We start from the raw sequence: 24,550 nt of genomic DNA, 5'->3' as shown, positions 1-24,550 counted from the left end.
CGCAGCCCTTAGGTGGTAGCTGTTTGCTTGCATATCCCACATATTCACAGGGAGAGGGGAGAGTTGTATTCTTGTTTCTTGATGTACCTTCTAGGACACTTCTTCCCTGTAAACTCCAACTCCTTTCAAATCCATGCCCCTGCCATTTTGCAGTCATCTGTGTGCCACCTCCTTTCTCATTGGAGCTTGTAGGACCTTGATAGCTAGCTGCCTCTTTCAGTTCCTTTTATCATTTTTCATTTTTACTGATTTCTGTATCAATAATCCAACACACTCTTACTTTCAAAGATCATTTTCTTCACTTTTCCCGTTACTGTTTCAATAACCATAATCACTTTCAAATCCCAGTTATAAATATTTTGTTGATTGTCCCTCCTGTCTTCAAGCCATGTTTTCTGTTTTTGCTATTCTGTTCTTCATGCTATACTATGGGCCCAAACTCCCCCTTATATCCCCTTTATTTCCATTTTTACCTTGTGCTTATTTTCTATAATCCATCATTATCACTGTGGCATTCCTCAGCTTCTTTCCTTTGCTTCCCTTCCACATACTTTTTTCTTTCAGTTTTGAGGATTGAACCCAGGGCCTCATGAATGCTAGGCAAGTGCTCTACCACTGAGCTGCATCGCATCCCCCAGCCTTCTATCATACTTCAAAGATGAACAATTGAACCCTTGTTAAAGTCAGGGCTTAGCCTTGCCCATTCCTGTACAAGAGCAACAGAACATAGCTTAAAAATAACAAAATATGTTGATTGGTTTTACTTTAAATTTGCAATTACAAAGTCCAAATGAAATTTACAGCTCTTCAGACCTCTGGCCACTACCTTCCTTACACCTTGGTTACAGCCTTTGTTTGTATTCTACTGAGAAAGTAGAAGCAATTAAGAGAAAACTTATTAAATTTTCTACCAGCAGACCTGTCAACTTGCTTGTATCTCCTTGTGCTTTGAGCCTATTAAAATAGATGGGCCCTCCCTGCATCCAAGCAAGGCCAGTTCCACTGCGTGGATTGGATACCAGTTCCTCCTACCAACTCAAGATGTTTCTGTTTCCATCTCTCCATCCCCCGCCCACCTTTTTAAAATTTACTGTCAGTGGAGAAATAAGATCTTTCCTTCCAGTGATTAAATAGAAAAGGTCTCAACTCCTTAGAATTATAACTACCTTTCCATTTTAAATTTTCTTCTGAGAAAACTGCTGTTGTACTGTGTCTCCCCCCCACACCCCCAGTTATAGGGATTGAATCCAAGGAGCACTGAATTATATCCCCAGCCCTTGTTAAATTTTATTCTGGGACAAGTTCTCAAAGAGTTGCCCGCATCCTCCTGCCTCAGCCTCCCAAGTAGTTGCAGTTACAGGTGTGTGCCACCATACTGGCTGTCTCCTGTTCCTGAACTCATTTCACTGATAGTCAATAGCAGTATGTCACTGACAACCCTCATTTGGGTCACACCAGTGACCTATGTGTTGCCAGTTCTAGTGTTCAGTTCTGTCTCAAACAGAACAAAATGAAACTTCTTATAAAAAATTTCAAATTAAAAAAAAAATACAATGATCTCTGCCCCATATACCCTTCACCCAGTGTTAATTACCTCATGGCTTGTTGCCTTATGTACTCAGTCCCCTCCTTCCCATTTATTTTGAAACAAATACTAGACATCATTTTCTTTGTAATGATTTTCTTACTGAAATCTTTAAAAGCAGACTTAAAAACTATAGCCCACAATACTATAGTCACACCTGACAAGTTTTAACCACAGTGCTCTGATGACATCAAATACCCAGTCAGTGTTCAAATCTCTAGTCTCCCTGCTTGTCTTTTAGGATTTGTGGATTTCAGTCTGGATCAAAATAAGCTTCAGTGATCACATTAAATTACTTTATTTTCTAAGTCTAACTGGAGACTTCCTCTGTATTTTTTTCTTTATTTACTTATTGGGCAGAGAAAATGGTTCATTTGTCCTGTTCTCCACACTCTTGATTATGTTCATTATGCCCATTTTCTTCTGTTGCCTTGTTACTTTAAAGACTGGTCCTAAGATCTTAGGCACTTGATGAGATTCAGTTTGGATTTGTGGGGAGAGTTGGAGACTTCACAGATCATATGGTACTTGGTACCTGATGATGTTTTCTGATCCTAGCTTTTTTTTTTTTTAATTATATATATTTTTTGAGAAAAGATCTCGCTATCTAGTTCAGACTGGTCTTGAACTCACTGTGTAGTCTAGGCTGTCCTCAAACTCACAGTGATCTTCCTGCATTAGCCTTCTGAGTGCCGGGGTCACAGGTGTGTGGCCCAACACCCAGCTTTGATCTTAGTTTGTAGTGACCAATCCCTAGATCTCTTTATTTCATTAAAGGTTACAAAATTGTGATATTAGAATCTTGTGATTCCTTCATTCATTAGCAAGAATATTTCTGTACAAATAAACTCTCATGTCAGTTACTTGGTTACCCTGAAGTAATGGTTTACACAGGAAAAGCAGGATAAGTTTCCCTTTATCTGCATGTGTGTGCTCTGGAGATAGACCCAGGGCCTCACATGTGCTAAGTATGGCGTCTACCACTGAGTTATAGCCCCAGCCCCCTTTATCAGTTTTTAAAACTAATTGGTTTTACATGTCCTCTGAAAGAGACCAAGTAATGTCTTTCTTTTCTTTAAAACATTATTGTAAACAAGTCAGTTAAAGCATAATTTTGTCAGGTAAAGCCCATTATGGTTATTCAAATTAGTACTCAAGTTGTGCCATCATGGACCAGTGGGGGTATTTTGAGTTTGATCCCAAGTATCTGACATGACCACTGAACTTTTTGAAGGCTTTTAAGGAAGTGTTGCAGATGTATTTGTGTATTCCCTGCCCTGGACTTGCTCATTTCCCCAGGGGCATCTGGGTCCTTTTAATAACAGTGTTTAGAGATCATGGTTGGTGTCAGCAGTAGCATGCTTACTGTTACTGGGTTGGCCATCCTGTCATTATTTCCAATTTGCTTTTATCACTGTAGTGTTTTTACTTCTTTTGGACCTGGAACTCACTATGTAGCCTAGGCTGGTCTCGAACTCACAGCAATCCTCCTGCCTCAGCCTCCCGAGTGCTGGGATTACAGGCATGCACCACCATGCCTGGCACTCTGTTCCTTTCTTAAAACACTGCTTGCTCTTGGCTTCTAGGCTACTGTGCTCAGGTTTTTCTCATATGTCATTGGCTGTTTCTTTCAATTCCTTTTGTGGATTTTAACTTATTCTTTCCAAACTTTATTGAAGTGACCCAGAGGTCAGTTCTTGAACAGCTTCTTAATTATGTACCATCCCACTAGTTTGAATGTCATTTTGAACTAAACTTATATGTTAGTAATTCCCAAACTTTATCTTTTGCTTAGACATTTACCCTATCACCAAATTCCTGATTTTATTTATTTATTTATTTTGGTTTTTTGAAACAGAATCTTGCTAGGTAGTTCAGGCTGGCCTTGAACTCGTGGTGCTTCTCCTTCCTCAGCCTCCCAAAAGCTGGGGTTACAGGCATGCACCATGACACTTGGCTCAAATTCCTAACTTTAACATCTTTACTTGGAAGTCCAGAAAGCATTTCAAATTGAGCATGTCCACAAAGACTGGGTTTTGTTTTGTTTTTCTACCCATACATAGTATCTCTGGGGTTTTCCATTTCAGTAAGGATCACTCATCTTGCAGTCTGGTTCCTACATATCGGTGATAGTGAACCTTTTAGAGCTTTCAGGGATATCAAACAGCTGGCTGTGGCACGGGTGTCATAGGTTCGCCATCACTGTTATATATCATACTGATAAAGCAACCAGGTTGCTTTTTGTGAAAAACATAATGAATGTTACGTCACAATCTCACACCTTAATGTTCAGTGACTTCTCAGTGTCTTTAAGAAAATCTGAAGGCTTGACGAAAACCCAAGATCTCTGGTGTGTTACCCAAACAAACCAGAGTATCTGCTCTTTGTGATGGGCTCCATGGAATGCCATGTGAGCTGGTGTGTTTATTTGGGGATCTAGAAAAAATTTTATTGGCAGAAAACATGTTATCTGAACTCTGAAGAAACTTTGTCCTTTAAAAAAAAAATTGTATTCTTTTGAATTTTTCCATGAATGGTCATTTTGAACTGTTTGGTTATCTTTAGTAACAAAGACTGTCCAATAATAATCACCAAAGTTTATGAAAAATTTGTAATAGAAAACCTTTAAATTGATTAAACTGACCTAAGTATAGACCACCCTTAGGTCAGTTTCTGTGTGGAACGTCAGGTAGGCATACCCTGGCTTTCTTAATTCATATATATAAAAATGCCCTGGGCCATTGAAATTTTTTCAAAACATGAGCCCACATGTTGATGTTGGACTCCTTGACTAGATTTGGGATATTTGTTTCCCAGCTCATGTTTTCAGTGAGAAAGGGTCTGCAGATGTTTCCATAGGTGGTTCATTTTAACCACATTACCCATTGTTACACACAGCGTCTGACTCTGTCCTCACATCAGGCCGATGATCATCTGTTCAATTGAAGAAACCAAGATAGATGTGTAAAATGATTGACAGGCACTGTGCAGCTGGGAAGCAGAAGAGCTGGGATTAAACCCCAGCAATGCGACTCCAGATCCTCTGCTCTTACCCCTCCTTTGTCTGTCTATCATCATTTAGTGAAGCCTGTGTGGTCAAGCACTGTTAGTAGGGTCCTTACAAAAAGTATTTCCTTTGTTTTTCATAGTGGGTTGATGAGACAGCTGTTCTAGGGTTACAAGTGGGGAAAGTAAGACTCTGAGACTTTAAGTAACTGGTCTTGGGTCATCGGACAAGTGCATGTAAGAATCATCACTTGGGGCTGGGCATGGGGTGCACGCCTGTAATCCTGGCACTTGGGATCCTCCGGCAGCAGGATCTTCACAAGTTTGAGGCCAGTCTAGGTTACATAGTGGTTCAAGGTCAGCCTGAATTACATACCCTGTCTCAGAACAAACAAAACAAGAATCATCATTTGAACTAAGTTCTTTTTGAATCTTTAGTTTGTGTTTTTTCCACCATGCTATGCTGCCTCTCATGGTCTCTCGCATTTCCCATGTCAGTGAGGATCATTCTTGCACTCTGGTTCAATACATTATGCAGATAAAGAAGCCAGCGTTCTTTTTGCTACCATTTTGTATCCATTTGGTCTGTCTGCTTTCATTTTAAATCAATTTTGAATCTCTTACTAGTTGCTTTAGTTTATGTTTGCCTTTTTTAGGTTATTCTATATTTGTTGTTAAGGGTGATCTGCCAGATTGTGAAGCTGACCAACTTCTCCAGATGATCAGGGTCCAACAGATGCATCGACCAAAACTTATTGGTGAAGAATTAGCACAACTAAAAGAGCAGAGGTAAAAATAAAGCCTGCAATATGGAATATTTGATAATAGTTCATTAGAAGAATTAAACTTTTATGTTTACATTGAATATATAGTCTGTTTACTGTTGGTGGCTCTCTTTAAACCTTATCTTTAATTTTATTTTTTGTGAAGCTGGGGATCAAATACAAGGCCTTGAATATGTGCTCTCCCACTGAGTTATACTCCTAGTTCCCTTATTTTTCTTTTCTTCTTTGTATTTTTTTTCTCTTTCATTCTTTTTTTTTTTTTTTTTTCCTCTTTTTTAGTACTGGGGAACAAATCCAGGGCACTCTATCACAGAACTATAATCCCAGTCCTTTTTATTTTTTACTTTGAGAGAAGATCTCTAAGTTGCCCTGGCTGGCCTCAAATTTGCTACCCTCCTGCCGGGGATTTAGCTTAGTGGTTCGGTGGCCTGCCTTGCAAGCGCAAGGACCAGAGTTCGATCCCTGGTACCAAAAAAAAAAAAAAATGATTTGCTACCCTCCTGCCTCAGCCTTCCAAGAATCTGGGGCTATACACACGTGTTCCTCTGCACCCAGCTAGGCTGTATGTTTTTGTGAGCTTTATTGAATCAACTCTCTGAAAGCTGGGTATGGTGGTGCATTCCTGTAATCCCAGCATTTGGGAGGCTAAGTCAGAAAGATTGCCATGAGTTCAAGGGCAGTTTAGGCTACATAGTGAGTTTAAGGCCAACCTGAGCTACATAGTGAGATCCTGTCTCAAAAAATAAAGTCACCTCTCGGGCTGGGGATTTAGCTCAGTGTACCGTCACTTGCCTCGCAAATACAAGGTCCTGAGTTCGATCTCCAGTACCCCCACCCAAAAACAACAACAAAAAAGAAAAAAACCCTCTTTGAGTTACTTAAATATATTAAACTAGATTTACATAACACAATCTTTCTGTTTGTTTGTTTGTCTTTTGAGACAAGGTTTCTATATGTAGTTCATGCTGGCCTTGAACTCAATTTATTATACAGTCCAGGCTGCCAAGAGTGCTGGAATTACGGGCATGTGCCACCATGCCTTGCTTATAACACAATCTTCATACTATTAACTCTATCTGCCAGACAATAATTTTTTAAAATTTACTTAAAATCCTTAGTGTACAAGTGGGTATAGTAGCCTATGCTTGTAATCCTAGCACTCAGGAGGCTGAGGCAGGAGGATTGCTGCCAGTTTAAGGCCAGTCCAGGCTACGTAGTGAGTTCAAGGCCAGCCTAAACTTCATAACGAAACCTTGTCTCAAAGAAACATTTAGTGTACAAATGCCTTTATTTAATATTTAAAGTGAAGACTGGGCTGCAGTTAATATGAATGCTTTTACCCTTTAGAGTCCTTAGAACAGACCTGGAACAAGTCCTAGAAGGAAATGATGGATCGGGAATGTTAGATGAAGATGAGGAGGATTTACAGAGGGCTCTGGCACTAAGTCGTCAGGAAATTGACATGGAAGATGAGGAAGCAGATCTCCGCAGGGCTATTCAGCTCAGTATGCAAGGTATAAACATTTTGATGGGTGCTTTCTTCATTTTTAGTGAATTGATTCAGATTGTTCTTAGTTTTACTGAAAGTTACTGTATTAATAGTTAGAAATTCTTTGACAGTCACAGCAGGAGCTGTAGCTATGTACAGTCAGCTTTTCTTATAAATCACTTCTACAACCTATATTAGGACCATAGTAGTTTTACTTAGCTAATATAACTATATGTTTATTTATCCTTATTTTATGTGTTTATAACACTCCACTAACACCAGAGAGGTTAACCTCTGTCGGGGTCAAATGATGCTTGCCTTTATAAATGTATGCTGTTGGACATGACTGAAGGATCTAGACAGTATAAATTCAGCAGACCTTGGCTGCGAAACTCAAGCCTTACCCTTTGGTGGTCCCACTCTTGTGATACAAGGCCATCAGTAGAGGGGAGAGAGAGAGAGAGAGAGAGAGAGATGATCTGTCCCTAGAGAATATAGGCAGTGAGAAATGTGGACACATAGCTCAAAGTGGTTCACTTAAATGTGTAAAATGTTTTAATATGAAGATTATTTTTACCCTAAACACCTCGTGCCTCTAGGTACGTGAGTACTCCATATGGTGTGCAGTCCATGTTTGATTAGTAAAGCTCTGTTAGATTTGCCCAGTAGTGCATGGAAACTAGCTCTTATTGTCTTAGGTGTTTTTGTATAATCCATTTTTCTTACTACTTTGTTTCACCGTCTGTGTAGAATCTGATTGGTACAAATATCAGTAAGAGCAGGGAAACATTTCATTTGTTAGAGTACCCAGAGACTGAGGATAGGTGAAGATAGAGAATGGGTTTCTTTGATTATCGTCCACCTTAAGCTGCTTCAAGGAATACCATGCCTCTGAAAGTGCTGATATTATTTTTTTTAGAAATATCTTTTTTTTTTTTTTTTGTAGTACCAGGTATCAAACTTCAGACCTTGCATTTACAAGGCAGGCATGGCACCACTGAGCTAAATCCTCAGCAATACTGGTTTATTTTTAATAAGTTAAAGAGAGCACACAGCTGTGGTGCTGAAGGAGTCTCATAGCAGGTTGTTGGACTTAAGTTCTGACAGCTACTACATTACAGACGGGTACTGCCACCAAATGTTTCTGCAGCAGCAATTGAAGTAGAAATTGATTTCAATTAGTAGAGAATATGTTCTAGAAAGTGGAGGTAACAGGATATAAAATTCTGGGAGCAATTTAATGGAATAGTCCCAGATTATTAGACTGAAGCCAGTACCTAATCAGGACAAAAGCTTTGTCTGTGGGGAATTTTGGGTGGTACCTGCAGAAATATTACACTGTGCATAAACGAAATTGATTTACTTTCACAAATGTTACAAAGTTTCCTGTAGTAAAAGTTTTTTCTACACACATTTCAATTTCACAGCAAGAGTGTCATAAAATACCTAAACAGAAGAGAGCATTCATGTGAGATATCTAATACCTTGATATAATAATGCATGTACTTCAAAATGATTACACTACATTACCTCTAGGGTTTTCTGCTCCTGCAAGGGGCAGGTTATGGGAGGCATGGCCTGGTATCAATATCTAGAAAGCAGCCACCACCTTCTGTGTGTGTTCTTTTTGCATTTTTTCTTCATTTTTCTTAATCACCTCTGCTATTGTTGCTGCTGCTTAGCAAAACTGGTAAAAGTAAAATTGTAATCACTGAACATAGCATTCTGGCAATCAAGACGTTTAAAACCTTCCATCTTCTGGGGTGAAGAAAGCACTGTGTGACATTTAGGACTCTGATTCAAACAAGGTGGTCACAGATTTTCCTGGCTTAAAGACTTACACAACTTTCCTGATCAGATCATCACAAGGGATCTGACCTAAGTCTGTTTCAAAGCTAATGTAAGAAAATTCTGGTTCTAGAGTGATGTGAGTAGTTCCATCTGATTTCATTCCATTCATTGAATACCCACAAGGACTGAACAGTGTGACGTCAATGACAGGACCTGGTATCAGGTCACAAATTCCACTCTCATGAATGAATCCTTTGCAGAACATCATTTTTCTTGTAGAACTGGTCCATTACTCCTGGGTCAGTCTCTCTCAGCAGAATTTCCAAGATCTGATCTGGTTGATTACTTGACTCTCTGGGAAATCCAGAGTATACAGGTACTAACAGCCAGAGTTCATACATCCCATTTAATACGCTGCTCCATTTGGGAAAATTGCAGTAAGAAACTCATTCCTTTCTAGAAATTCTGGTGTAGGTACCCTTGGTGAGAAGGCTTCATGAAATTCTTATAAGAATAAAAGCTTTGAATCTAGTCAAACCCACCATAATCACTAGCAACTTTCAACAGGGGAACCAGTGCTTTCAGTGAGAAGGTGGTACTGCCTGTCTTCAAAATGAAACGTCTCATGGAGACAGACATGCTATTCTTACTGAGTACATAAGTTTCCTGCTTGCTAGTTTTTGTCACACTTATGATTGAATATTGTGTACATCCTTCAAAAGTATCTTCCACTCAGTTCTCAGGATCCCCAGAACCAAACCTCTAGGAGCTTCTTGGTCCCTTTGAAAAAAATGTGTGTTTTCCATAACCATGAGACTAGTGAACAACCAACAACAACAGAAAATCAAATAAATTAAATCTCTGTTGCTGCTGCCACCACTGCAGATAATTTCAGTTGTGTTGCTATAAAGTTCAGGTTCCTTTTTTTTTTTAACTAATTTTATATTAACTTTAAAAAGATTAATGAAATTTTCCTGTCTTTTTTGTGTGAGCAAAAGTTGTACATGAGTCTGTTGGAAATGAATGTGAGTCTGTTGGAAATAGAGGTAGATACAGTTCAGTCTCTCAGTCTGCTGCTTCCCCATTAGAATAGAGAGAGTTGTAGCTAATGTCAGTGGCCATACGGTGTAAGCGAGCCTAGCAGAATATTTTTAAGAAAACATTTTGAAAGGTTGCTTAAATAAGACTATATCATTGCTTGGATTGGTAAATAAAATAGTTGATTTTTCTTCTATTTTATTTTCAGGCAGTTCCAGAAATATATCTCAAGATGTTCCGCAGACATCAGGTACAAATCTTACATTTGAAGAGCTGCGGAAAAGAAGAGAAGCCTACTTTGAAAAGTAAAGTAGTTGGTACAAATTAAAGTTGCATGTTTAATATTTGCTTTGACTATTTTTTCTAGATTGGTTACTGCCTGAACTTTGAACATTTGATGTTTTTTAAAAATGTGGTATAGCAATATGAAATGAATGTACTGTAGTTTTAGAGAAAATCTTTGCCTCAATACTGAATAAATTTACATGAAATAGGATGAAGGGAACCTTATAAAATTTTGTTTATCAAAAGGAAAATGGAATTAGGACAAGGGAGAAACAGTGCCTGTTGATTCCTTAGATGTACTTCTTGCCTGCATGACTAGTTACAACGTTCTTCTGTCATTTAATAGGAAAACAGCATTTAGGTTGGGGACACACTCATAGTTAGAGGTGGTGGTTCATGGTCCTGCTCATTGCCACTTTAGGCAGAGCCTGAGGACTCGTCAGCGTTGGCATGGAAGCAAACCATAAGTCTGAATCAGCAACTCCTAAAACATTATGTTGTGCCCAGCTTTGTGAGTGTTTGCAAAGGAGATTTTCACCCCCATGAACGAATCTTCCTTTCCAATAATTCCCCGAAAGTCTCCCCCTAGCCTTTTTTTTTTTTTTGGTCGAGAGGAACGAACTCCAGTCTTTGCACTTGCAAGGCAGGCGGCGGCAACACCACTGAGCTAAATCCCCAGCCCTTCCCCTTTCTTTTTTAAAGAAAAATGAAACCCTACCTTAAAAATTGTCAGATCTATAATAGGTATTTAAACCCTCTCACCCTGAGTCAGCAGTGAAAGGCCTGTGACTGAATCTGCCCTGTAATTTAGTGTACTTCATCAATTTAAAGATGCACATATTTTCACTTGTCAGCATCTCTGAAATTGAGCAGTATCTTGTGATTATAATTGCTAATATTTTAGTGCTATCTAAAATTTTAGAGCATTTTATATTTGGTGGTTTAATTAAGATAATATTTACCCCCCCCCTCCGCTTTTTAAGTCACAACTAAAATACATGAAGGAAAGTTCTGATCAGATAACACCCTCATTTGGGGGTTGTTTTTTTTTTGAGATAAGGTCTCATTGTCGACATCCTCTTGATGTGAGATACTTCCAGTCTTTATTCAGTGATAGTGTAATGGAGTTAATAATAGTTAAATTGTGTATATCAGTGCTTTTCAGTTCTTTTAAAATTTATTTATTTATTTATTTATTTTTCAGTACTGGGAATCAACTCAGGACCTCATACTTGCCAGGCAAGCTCGGTGCCACTGAGCTACAACCCTGGCCCCTCCTTTTAAATTTTAGAATTAACTTGAAATTTTTAAAATTAGGATAAATGTCAAATTTATGCATATTTAGAGAAATTAAAATAATGAACCCCTTTTTATCTACTACTGAGACTTGATACATGTCGGCACAAGGCCAGTCTAATTTTTATGTTTCCAACTCCCGTTCTTTCCATTCTCCCACCCCTAAGCTTGGATTGTTTTGTAACAATCCTGATTATGATATTATTTAATTCATAACTATTTTAGTGTGTCTCTAAAATGTATGTACTTTTAACATAGTCAAATGCTATTGCCATACAATAATAGTGACATATTTATTGACAATAATTCTGTGTCAAGTATGTAGTTAATGTTAAAAATAACTTAAAATTACTTATGTAAATAAGCTAATAGCCTAGAAAATTTATTTTAAGGAATTCTATAATTTTTTAAAAAGTGTGGAACCTGTCTTTTGTCCTTCACTAACTGGCACTAGTATTTGGACACATACTGTCCTTGTCACACATACAGTTGCTGTAGATTAGTTATACCTGTTTTCCTTTGATGGTAAATACTCTTCATAATAGGTTGCTAAGGTTTTATAAAGTGCATGCATTAATATAATTTATATAAATGTCACCTTTAGATTTTTGCTATTATGATACATAGTGAATTGATCAATCCTGAAAGACTCTCATGATTTCTTCTAATTATTCTGCGGATGTCCAGTGTCAGATTATAGGATATAATCATTTTATTTTTCATTTTTTTGTTTTTTTTGAGAGACAGGGTCTTGCTATGTAGTTCAGGCTGGCCTTGAACTCACTATGTAGCCTGGGTTGGCCTTGAACTCTCAGCAATCCTCCTGCCTCAGCCTCCTGAGTGTTGGGACTCACAGGTGTGTGCCACTACACCCAGCAATGTATATACTCATTCTTAAGGCCTTAATGCAGATTTCTAAGTTTTTTTCCAAAATAGTTCCCAAACAAATTTCTATCATTTGAGCATTTTTTTTTTTACCAGAATAAGAGGGTCCAAACAGATATATGTTACAGAGACACTACAAAATTCACAAATACACCTAAGAAAAGGAAAGCTTCTAAAGATATACAGTATAAATCAAGCCCCTTGTATTTAAAAACCTTCAAACATTCTTGGGGCCAGGGATTTAGCTTAGTGATTCCATTGCCTGCCTCATAAGCACAAGGACCCAAGTTTGATCCCTGGTACCAAAAACAAAAAAAAACATTCTTTAGGTTTTTGGATTAAAAACGTGAAATTTCCGATATATTTTTTGCTTTCAGTAGTAAGATAGTTTTAGTCAGTTATAACAAGTTATAATAAGCATACTTATAAAACAAGAACTAGTGTGTTTTAGTAAACAGATGTTTCGGTCAGCCTTGCACCCTTTAAATATTTGCATATTGGGCCAGGGATTTAGCTCAGTGGTTCCTCCGTCTGCCTTGCAAGTGCAAGGACCCAAGTTTGATCCCCAGTACCAAAAAAAAAATTTTTAAAAAATGAAAAATTTGCATATTGATAGTTGATTGTGGATCGAAAACGGCTACCAGCTTTAGCCTTTAAGCCTCTGCCTTCTAGTTTGACTTGAAAATGCTCATGAAAATACAAAGAACCAGAGAGTATTTTACATAGTCACATGTTACTAAGAAGAGTTAAGAAATAACTTAATTGGTATTTATTTTTAACATTGGCTCCCATTTAAAAGTTTTTAGAACTCATTTTCAGAACAGCTGAGACATTCTTATTTTTCTTTCACTAAAATTCTTGATTACTTACCATAGATGTCTCCCTAGTTGCTGTCTTTGGGTCCTTGACTCGAAGACTTGTCAAGCTGACTCTTGCTCTAGAAACTGATCCTGATATTAACTTGTCTTTCATACACTGTTACAGTTTTTTCCTCCTCCTGTTGAATATTTAAAGCTTCATATTTAATATAGTAACCACAATATTCATACATAAAGCACATTATAGGATTTCTTTCTTGTATAAAAAATACTGTTAAGGGCTGGGGATTTAGCTCAGTGGAGCTGCTGCCTGCCTTGCAAGCAGAAGGTCCTGCGTTTGATCCCTGGTACCCCCCCCAAAAAAAAAATACTGTTAAGAATCTATATACTACAAATTCATACTTGATGAATAACAGCTATTATATAATATTTTCAGATATTCTATTTTTTTCTAGTAGTAATCTTTAAATCTGCTTTTTCTGTCATAAAATCCCAAGCAAAACTCTATTTCGTCATCCATGTCACTGTAAAACCTGCCTTAACTCATGTGTTACGAGCATCAAATTAAGCAGTGAGCGTAATACTTTTTTGTACACAGGATATGGTAGCACACACCTGTAATCCCAGCACTTGGGAGGCTGAGGCAGAAAGATAGCTGCATGTTCAAAACCAGCCTGGGCTACATAGTGAGTTGAAGGCCAGCTTGAACTACATAGTGAGATCCTGTCTGAAATAAACAACAAAAAAAGTTATTTTATAAAGTATTCAAAAGATATTTGTTAGCTGAAATTATTACTGTGTCCTCAGAGGTATGTTAAAATGATTCAAATCCTGTTAGGAAAAACATAGTGTTTCCCCATTAGGAAGGATACAAATACTGACTGCTGTGACTTTTTGATTGCCTAATACTTGAGCCATCATTTCTGTTACATGGCATAGTTCAGACAGGGTTCAGTTTAAGAAACAGAAACTACTAGGGGTGTATATCAGTCAGTATTTACTGGAGAAACAGATATAACACAAGATATACAGATATATATGATTTTACAAGATTGGCTTACAGTGGCCACCCAGAGTTGGATGGGGAGAAGTGCAGAGGGTTTCTGCACAATGGAGACCGGAGGATTCAGTTGAAGGCCTGGAGCTCACTGCAGTGTCCTGTGTGAGTCTGTATCAGGAGGCTGAGGGGTCTGTGCTGCAAGGCTGAAGAGTACTCCAGAAGGCTCAAGGGTCTGCGCTGGAAGCCAGGAGATGATGTCCAAGGAGAAAACTGAGCTCCTCTAGAGAAACAGGAAACAGATCTGTCCTTCCTCATTTCCCCTTCATGTCACTGAGGCCATGACCCTCGGTGGGTCCTCCACATCTAGGGTGTGGAATTGCTGAGCCTATGAAGTTCAGGTCCTCTTAACCAAACATGATCAGTCTTCACGGGTGTTTAAGCAGTAACGTATTTAGTACAGAGATTAAGAGCTTTATAATCTTAGGAAAAGCAGGAGGTGATGTTCAAGACCAACCCTCCAGAGTACCACAGCCCAGCCTGGAGGAAGATCTAGGACGCTATTGCGTGTTGGTAGGGAATTGGTACAGTCACGGTGAACTTATGGCATAGGTGTTATGGTGTTTTTCTTTTTATACAAAAGATGTTAAATTATGAGTCATTTTTTCTAAACTAAAACCTCAGTGTTTAGGTTTAATTGCAGTGTTGGCACGTCACATGAGAAAGTGGATTTGGGGTTGCAGTTTGGGCACTTGTCTGTAGAGCGGCCTCACCACTGGCTGTATGAGGTTTGAGAACACTGCTGTAGCCGTGATCCTGGGCCAGTGCCACCATTGTCTAGACCTGGGAGCATAAAATCTGCCACTCACTACTAAAGCAGTGAAGTGGGATTCAAGGACTGCATTGCCATGGTTTTGCAGGAAGATGCCTTGCCTCATTTCACTCTCATGTGAGTGATTCCTTCATAACTAGAACCCTGTCTGTCAAGGAGTGTAAGAGGTGCACACTAGCTTTGCAACCTCTGTAATACTAGAAAATTGTTAGAACAGACAGTGGGATGGACTTTTTTGGTATTATCAAGGCTGGAAGGTATTAAAACTGCTTCAAAGGTGGCAGTTGATTTACTTTTCTTCAGGCATGTTGGGACATGAATGTAATCGCAGTACTCGGGAGACTGAGGCAAGAGGATTGCCATGAGTTTAAGGTGAGTCCAAGCTACATAGTGAGTGCAAGACCAGACTGAACTATATATAGCAAGTCCTTGGTTCAAACCAAAAAAAAATTTTAAAAAGATTTGTTTTTCAATTTTCATAAATTAAAAGTAGAAAAAAAACCATGAATATATATTATTATTTTCTACTAATTAATGAGTAAAGAAAAAAAAAAGGTAGAAAGTAGGCTAAATGTAAGTTGCTGTCTCACCTCTGCCTTCTATTCTGGCATGTATTCTTGCATAGAGTGCCAGAAATTCCCCATAACTCAGTTTATCTTCCTCCTACCAAGTTCCAGAGTCAAGGTTGGCTAGAGGGAGCATAGTGTACTGTCCATGTGTGCACCGTTGACTGTTCACACCGTGTGTCTTACACCTGTGCCATGGTGTTCTAGCTCAGACCTGCAGGGGAGAGTGTCATTCCCACTGGTGAATGTTTTTGTTGCTTGCTCACTTTTAAAACTCAAAATTGAGAGGGACTGTAGGGGGGAAAAAGTGCTATACTATTACTTGTGTTGCTGTTAGTTTTAAGAGTTTGGATTCCATTTAAATCCTTACATTTTTTTAAGGCTCTGACTTCTCAGATTGTGAGCTGTTTGTAAGGTTTTTTTAGTTTTCTGTATATAGTATATGAACTAATACATGTTTCAACTTACATAAAAGCAGAAGTAGTACGCAGAGCTCCTTATCCCCTTTGGTACCCTTTACCAACACTGTCCATTAGTTGGAGACATTTCTGAATCATTTGGGAATAACTTGAATTATTTTTACTGTTTCAGTACTTCTGTGTATGTGTATCTCTCCTCTTTCCTCTCTGCTCTTCTCCAATTCACTTTGCTTTATATATATATTTTTTCCAGTACTAGTGATTGAACTCAGGGCCTCACACATGCTTGGCAAGTGCACTAGTGCTGAGCTGGCTCCCTAAGCCTTTTTTAAGTTTTATTTTGAGATAGGGTCTCATTAAGTGGCCCAGGGTTGCCTGGAACCTGCCTCAGTCTCCTAAGTAGCTGTAGTTACAGTTGTGCACTACTACACCCAACTCTGTACATTTTCTAAATACAAGGGTGCCCTCCTGCATGGTAGTTTATTTGTTGAAATGGGATCTGCTGTGTTGCCCAGGCTGATCCCCAGTTCTTGTGCTTAAGCAGTTCTTGTGCCTTCGCCTCCCAGTTTACTGGGACTGCTGGCATTGCCACCACAGCTAGCTTTATTTTTACATAATGACTGTTATGTTTAAATGTTTTTAAATGTATGTTTTTTGGTGCTTTTTTTAAAAAACAAGAATTTAATGTAATAAATACTGCTGGCACTTGCTGATGTGTTGTTTTGATCTCTAATTTATCGAGTATCTGGTGAATATCTGCCACATGACAGGCATGGTTTTAGGCACTGAAGAAACAGATAAACAATATAAGGTTTGTGCTTCTTTTAGCTTATACCATGCATAGTAAGCTGAACAGAGGGCTATCAGATGGTGACAAGTTTATGCCAAGAATGAAAATGAAGTAGAGATAGAATACCAAGTGCCTATCTTAGTGGGGTGACCAGGAGTGGCATCTCTGGGGAGATACGTAAGCGCAGATCTTAATAACAAGAAGGAGGAAGCCATGGAAATAGCACATAAACTTTCATGGTAATTTCAGATGTTTTATCTTCGCAGAGATACTCTTCAGTGGCTTCTAAAACCATTAATGATCTATAAAGCAACCCTCATTTCCATAAGACTAACTACCAATAAACCTTACTATATGGAAATTTATTTTGTGGTGAAAATAACTACTTCCTAATTTATCTGATACATTTAAATTTTTATAACTAGGTTTTGTAGGATGGACATTTCTGTATATTAATATCTTATATTTTTATACTTTTAATTATCAGACTAATTATTCTTCTCACCTTTTGTGTTTTTTGTGCCAGTGGGGCAGTTTATTTTCTATGAGAATAGATTTCCTGTGGTATGTTTATCCTTAAGTTTGCTTTTCTTATGTACATTCACTTTTGAATGTTTCAGGCAGCAGCAGCAGCAGCAGCAGACAGATACACCAGGACAGGCTTCACAGCCATGTGAAAAACCGACCACAAGTTCAGGAGCACTTGGGAGTGATCTAGGTATATATCCTTTGTCATGTTTCTTGCATTCTGTGTTTGATGCACAGGCTCCCTCTTCAGTGATATTAAAACTTTTAAATAAATTTATAATCTACTAAATTTCCTTGAACTAAGGAGCAGGCAGACAACACTCAATGAATATTTAGTTATAAGTTATAAATATAGTGTTTGGTTTTGTTTGTTTGTTTGTTTGTTTGTTTTCTGAGACAGGGTCTCACTATGTAGTTGAGACTGACCTGGAACTCACTATGTAGTCCAGGCTGGACTCGGAACTCACAGGGATTCCCCCTGCCTCAGCCTTCTGAGTGCTGGGATTACAGGTGTGCGCCACCATGCCCGGCATAAATATAGTGTTTGTAACTTCATAATAATATATTCTCTGAAAGTTTTTGAGAGACAATATTAGTAGTTGGAAAGTAAATCATTTTACCACCCGATAAACTAGAAATATTTGAGTGTAATCAAAATAATAAGAAGTGTAGAGTTGCTTACCAAGGCTTGATTTAATGGATCTTTTGGCCAAGTATTGGCAGGAGAATTCTAGTGAAAGAGAAATGTATCTGACATAAGACTTGTAAAGAGACTCTGTAAAGAACTCTCAAAACTGTATAGTAAATGGATGCAAGATTTGAAAAGAGATTTCATGAAATAAGACAGGGATGAGCCAGGCATGGTGGTGCACCCTTGTACTTCAAGTACCTGGGAGGCTGAGACAGAAGAATCCCAAGTCCCAGGCCATCCTAGGGTATGCGGCAAGTTCAAGGCTGACCTGGACTACATAGTGAGACCCTGTCTCAAAAGAAAAGAAAAAAAGTAGATAAAGGATTTATCAGTCTGTGCTTACTAGAGAAACATTCAATGCAGGACATACAAATATATAAGAATTTCTAAGATTGGCTTACAGTGGCCGCCCACAGAGTCAGGTGTAGAAGAATGCAGAGGATCTGCCTGTGCACTGAAGATACGAAGGATCTAGTGAAAAGCCTGAAGCTCAGTGTAGTGTCTGCGAGAGTTTGTATCTGGAGGCCAAAGTGTGTGTGGTGGAGGCTGAAGAGTCTGCGCCAGAAGCCAGGAGAGTACGTCTTGGTGAAGGCAGAGTAGAGCTCCTTTGAAGAAATAAGTGAGCCTTTCTTCTCCATTTCTCCTTTACACCATTCAGGAGACAAGCACCCTGTGGTGGGTCTTCTGTCCAGTAAATCCCCCCAGCCACACCCAGCACGGTGCTGATCCATCTAGGCATTTCTTACTCATGTTGACACAGTTAGTTAACTGTCACAAGGCATGACAAATAAGGACATGAACAGATGCTCATTAAGGAAAGGTACATTAAAACCAACCTGTAAGAATGCCTTCTTGAAAACAGGGCACTACCAAATATTGGCAGGGATCACAGCATCTGGAACTCTTAGACTAATGGGAATGTAAACTGGTACAGCAACTTTAGAAAACAGTTTAGCCTTTTTTAAAAAACTTACACGTATAATATACACTTAACCATGGCAGGAGTCCTACTTCAGATAAATAATCAAGAGAAACAGAAAACTTAGGTTTACACAAAAAATTACATATGAGTAGTTACAGCAGTTTTATTCATAGTTGCCTGAAACTGGAAACTGCCTACATGCTGGTCTTCATTTCATGAATAGATACACAAGCTATAGTACTAAATCAAAACAGGTGAATACTAAAAGGAGTAAGCTAGTACTTTTTCCTGTTCCTCCTTGAAGTGCAGCAAAAAGCTCCATTTGAATAATATAAGCATTAGAGGGGTCTCAAAGGTAAAGAGAAGATAGATTGGCTAGGGACCTCAGGGCCAGAGGGGTGACATGGCAGTGTGTGGCCTGGATTTTCTTTTTTACCTTATATTTCCTAGTCTTGGCTCTGAAAAATCCAGAGATGCAGACCAAGAGGAAAGCTTATCCACCATAGAAAAGGAAAAAAACAAAAAAGCTCATTGTGTCTAGGCAAAAGGAGTTGCCTCACAAGACAGAGGCTTTAAAACACTTGTCTATGACCATACCAACCTGAACATGCCTGATCTCATCTAAAATGAACACTGAAGTCTAGTCAGAAGCCATAGAGTAAACTGGCCCCACCACACTTCCCACCAGCAGAGAACAATGCATAAATTTCTACTCCAGCATGGCAGGAAGAAGGTGCATCTCTCCCCTTGCCTTCCCAGGGTGGGCTCAGAGCAAACAGAATGAGGAGCAGGGATCTTCATTGCCTCTAGGACTTACTGAGTTTCCCTTTTGCATGGCATCAGTGGTCCTGGAGAGCTTGAACTTCAACCTGGTAGGAAGTAGGCCTCCTGGCTGCTCACATGGGTGGTGTCAGCGAAGTGTCCTGTTGGAGAATGAGGACTGGCTCTGATATCCAGCAGCAGAGAAGCCACCCTGCAGTGTCTTTGGAGACCACACGGGGAACAGTAATGAAGAACTCTTCCCTTCCCAGCACGGAAGACATCAGTGGAGGATTACTGAGGGGCCAGAACTTCCACGTGTGTTCAGCAGTCAGGGTGGTGATCCAGGTGCCTGTCATCAGAGCCCTAAGGGACCCTGGACTTTCATTCCAGTCTGGCAGTGGCAGGGCAGCACTCTTCCCACCGGTGCTGTGACAGAGGAGGCTCGCTAAAACAGAAGACTTAACTAAGATCCCAAGTCTCAATCTCCCAAGTGCCCAGGATTCAGTAGAAAATACTTGTCATATGAGGAACCAGGAAAATCTCAATTTGGACAAGAAAAGATAATCAGACACTCAACACGTGGGTGGCATTGATATTAGAATTACATGGTAAGAATTTTCAAAGCAGCCCTCATAAAAGTGCTTCAGTAAACACTTTCAACGAATGTGTTCAACACAAATGAAAAAAAAGCTCAGCAAAGAAATAGAATATATGAAGAAGCACATGGTAGAAGTTTTAGAGCCGAGAAATAACAGTAATTGAAGTTTAAAACTTAGTGAATAGACTCAGTAGCAAAATGGAAAGGATAAGACATAAAAGCCAGTGGACTTGAAGACAGAACAGTAGAAATTACCCATTATAAGTAATAGAAAGTAGACTGGAAGAAATGAATACAGACTTAGAACCTGTGGCATTATAACAGAAGTTTTAATGTTTGTGTCATGGGAATCTATGAGATGAGAAAGAGAACTGGCTTGAAAACTTTTTGAAGAAATAATCATTGAAAAATTGACAAAAGATAGAAATGTACAAATTGAAGAAGCTGAGTGAATCTCAAATAGGAAAATTCTAAAGAAATCCACACCCAGGTTCATTAGTCCTTTTTTTTTTTTTTTTGAGGCGCAGAGGGTGAGACAGGGTCTCACTATGTAGTTGAGACTGACCTGGAACTCACTATATAGCCCAAGCTGGTCTCGAACTCACAGTGATCCTCCCGAGTGCTGGGGTTACAGGCGTGCACCACCACACCTGGCTCAGGGTCTTAAAAATCAGCAACAACTAACCTTCCCTACAGCAATTTGAATGATAGCTGATTTCTTATGAGAAATTGTAGAAGACAGAAGGAAGTGAACAATATTTTTCAAGTGCTGCAAGAAAAGGCCTAAACCCCAAATTTTGTATCTGAGGAAATATCCTTCAGGAATGAAGGGAAATTTATGAGAATTTGTCTCCCTCAGACCTATCCTGAAAGAATGACTAAAGAATGACTAAACAGAAAAGAAATTATAAAATAAATAATCTTGATATATACAGAAGGAAGAAAACAATAGAATAAAATATGGGTAAACACAGTAGACTTTCTTGAATTTTCTAAGTTATGTTCAGTGGTTGAAGCAAGAATAACACTGATGTGGTTTTCAGTGTATATGTAGGAAATATTGAAGGCAATTCTGATTTTAAGTTTTTGAGATGAGCCCTTGCTGTGTTACCCAGGCTGCTTTTCCTAGCTCAGCCTGCTGAGTTGCTGGGACCACAGGCGTTCGCTACCATGTCAACTCTACATTTCATTTGAAATAGTACATAGTATAGTCATTTTGGAAAAAAAATGTTGGATGTTTCTTTAAAATATTGAACGTACACCATATGACCCAGCATTAATATTCCTGGGTGTTTATCCTAGAGAAGTGAAAATGCTCGTAGTAACTTTATCATAATCAAAAACTGGGAACAACTGAGATGTACTAAAGGTGAACGGTTAAACTATGAACTCTAGTACATTGTGGGATGCTACTCTGAGGGTTCAAAAAAAAAGCCAAATTGCTGATACATGGAGCAACTTGAATACATTACAGGGACATCATGCTCAAGTTAGAAAAGGTCTTAAACTGCTTATGTAACATTCTGAAAATAACAAAAGTGTAGTGATAGAGACGGATAAGGGGTTGCTAACATTTAGAGAAAGTGAGTGGAGAAGAGTGGTGTGACTATAATGCAAGAGTAGGAGGGAGATCTTTGTGGTTCTGTAAATTGTATGTATGTTTGTTTGTTTGGTTGGTTGGTTTTGTAGTGCTGGGGACCACACTCATCCATGCTAGCCAGGTGCCTTAACACTGAGCTACCTTCCCTCAGCACTCCACCCTCCAGCTCTGTATCTTGATGGTAGTGATAGTTACATGAATCCTCACTCTGATAAAATACCACAGAGAACCACATACAACATTTTGCACCAGTATTAATGTGTGGATTTGTTTTTGAGCTTTGATTACATAAAATGTAACTGTTGGGTTAAATAGATGAAGATTTGGGTGAAATTGGGCTGAAACACTATTTTTGGAACGTCTATGAATTGACAGTTAACTCAAAAATTTTTTCTGAAAAGTATAAATTTTTAAAAAAACATCTCAAATGCATTTTGCTGAGTGAAAGGAGTCGTATTCAAAAGGCTGCATACTTATTACTGTGTGATTCTGTTTATAGGACTTTCAGGAAAAAGCAAAACTATACAACAGAACATTATCAATGGTTCCTGGGGATTTTTTTCCAGAGTGTGTCTTGGTGGTATTGGTTATGCACCTCTGCATCTGTCAAAGATTATAAAACTATAAAAGGGTAAATTTTATTTTATATGAATTTAAAAGTCGAAAAAAGAAAACTAATGTTCAAATAGAAGTGTTTCCTCAGAGTTCACCTTATGATGACAGTTTTCCAGAAATTTCTAAGAAATGTATGTGTTTTATTTCCCAGCAGGTGGTTCTATGAGTGAAGAAGACATGCTTCAGGCAGCTGTGACCATGTCTTTAGAAACTGTTACAAATAACTTGAAAGCAGAAGGGAAAAAATAGTGTCTTTTAAAGTCATTTACATATTCATACTTTCCAACATTGTCCTTTGTGATTACAGCATAAGGTTCATTTTGGTAATGTATCAAAGAGAACTTTGTTCATCAAAGGAAATGTTTAGGTGTCTTGCAGACAAAATTAGAAAAGTAGAAAATGTGTCAATTGTAGGAATAAATAATGATCCTCCAAAAACTAGCCAAACAGGCATTCAGCAATTAAAGAATTTTAAATAGTCTTCTAAACTTTGGTTTTTCTTTTTTGAATGTGCAATACCTAATGTGTCTAAAATCAGGGCATTTTTGTTGGCTCTTTTTGCAGACCACCTAATTAGCTCTTGCCACGGAACTTGTCCATAGGGTTTTTTTTTTTTTTTCTTCTGTTATAAGTACTTTTGCTCACTTTCAACATCTAATAATTGGTTTTACTTCTCACTAACCAAATTAACCTTTCTGGAAAGTGTCTCATCCTGGGGTTCTACAATGGTTCTAGAAGGATAACCACCCCCCCCAACTATATATGTCATGCTTGGTGATGTTTTCTTTGATCACAATTTCTCTGCTACCTGGTTTTCATTATTTTTCTACAGTTCCTTTGAAAAAATTATAACCTTTTCTGAGGTTTTGCTTTTCTTAAGCCCTGTACAATGGGATCATTATTTCATGACTTTGGTGCATTCGTAGATTCTGAAATCAGCTCTGCACAAATTTTTGAGAACAAATGAGAATTTAAAAAATTACCTATATAAGCATTTGTTTGCCCAGATGCTTTATGAATGTCTTTTCAATTATGTCACAACTTTACAGCTTTGTTGTAGCCCTCTTTTCCTGCGCCTTATTATTTTCTTCTCCAGTTGATAAAAGTAGGGGAAGCATAGTATGTAAGCAGATTTCCTTCTGCTAGAAGACTTAACATATATACCCACCATGAATGTATGATAAATGCAATTTGGCCTTCAATTTTAGTAGCAGTTTCATTTTATTTTTTTCTTTTGAGACTAGAGCTTTGTGTTCTATTTACAGTGAAGTCATGGATTGTAGACTTCTACTTCACATTTTCTAGTAGGTATAACTTGCCAGGGTTGGTGATATGGAACATGAAAATAATGTACTGATGAAAATATATTTAAATGTGTACTGTTATTTGACAGTTGCATCATGTTTAAATAGCTTAAGATTTATAGAAGTCACATTAATTACTTGGTCTGTAAATAAGAAAGTCCTTAGTTTTGATAAACATTCTTAACTGAGCTGCAGAGTTTCTTATTTGGTTGATATACTAGTAGTATGATTTTGGTGAAAATTAACCATCTGTCTCTGAAATGGGCCATTTAGCTTCTGTTACTTGTTTCTCATACCCTTTTGAAGCCCTTTTCAATGTTGCCTTGTTCATAAGCTAAACTTCAAGAAAAAATTTCAGGCAACAATTTAAGAAAAATATAGTGTGTTACACTACTGCTTTGTAGCTACACACATTTTATCAGGGAAAGTTTGGATCTAGGTTTTATTGTTAACCGAAAAAAGATTAAAGTATTTTTAATTTATGATTATGATATATCTTTTGCTTAGATAGAGCTTTTTTTTTTTTGACACAGGGTCTTGCTATGCAGTTCAGGCTGTCCTTGAACTCACTATGCACCCCAGGTTGGCCTCGAACTCACAGCGATCCTCCTGCCTTAGCTTCCAGAGTGCTGGGATTAGAGGCGTGGACTACCATGCCTGGCCCTACAACAGATATTGGGAGTCATTATTTTGTGCCAGTTAGTTTTCTAAAATGTCCTTTATACAGAATTGGTCTTATTTTAAAATCTAAAGTTTTAATAATTTAAAATGTTTCAGAAAAATTATAAGGATATCTATTGAGAGTTCAGGAATACTCCCTCAAGATTTACAAAGCTGAATATTTTAAGATGGAATATTTATGGAGTTGTTCCCACTGTGCTGGTCATATTTTCCATGAATATTTGGTCTTTACCTTTTCCCATTGAATAATTACATTAAACTTTTCAT

General features: G+C 38.2%; 1 protein-coding gene and 1 pseudogene across 6 annotated transcripts in view; one reads left to right on the top strand and one right to left on the bottom strand.

The window, feature by feature from the left end:
* Nucleotides 1–24,177, top strand: part of Atxn3 (ataxin 3) — a 37,382-nt gene extending 13,205 nt beyond the window's left edge. Inside the window, exons 8-12 of one of the 6 annotated variants that reach the window (XR_778724.3) lie at nt 5,248–5,380; nt 6,724–6,890; nt 9,903–9,999; nt 15,111–15,179; nt 17,203–17,271. Coding sequence is in view for 5 of the 6 variants with exons in the window: in XM_010616323.3 (XP_010614625.1) it covers nt 5,248–5,380; nt 6,724–6,890; nt 9,903–9,999; nt 17,203–17,300; nt 22,183–22,310 (623 nt within the window). In the remaining variant the exon portion in view is untranslated. The other 5 variants (XM_010616324.3, XM_010616325.3, XM_010616326.3 and 2 more) reach the window with 5 other exon arrangements.
* On the bottom strand, nt 8,528–9,440 carry LOC104856815 (annotated as a pseudogene).
* Nucleotides 24,178–24,550: the final 373 nt, after the last annotated feature.

This window comes from Fukomys damarensis, unplaced genomic scaffold (assembly GCF_012274545.1).
Source record: "Fukomys damarensis isolate Sample0158 unplaced genomic scaffold, DMR_v1.0_HiC HiC_scaffold_21, whole genome shotgun sequence".
NCBI classification, from domain to species: domain Eukaryota; kingdom Metazoa; phylum Chordata; class Mammalia; order Rodentia; family Bathyergidae; genus Fukomys; species Fukomys damarensis.
This window is presented reverse-complemented; position numbering and strand designations above follow the sequence as displayed.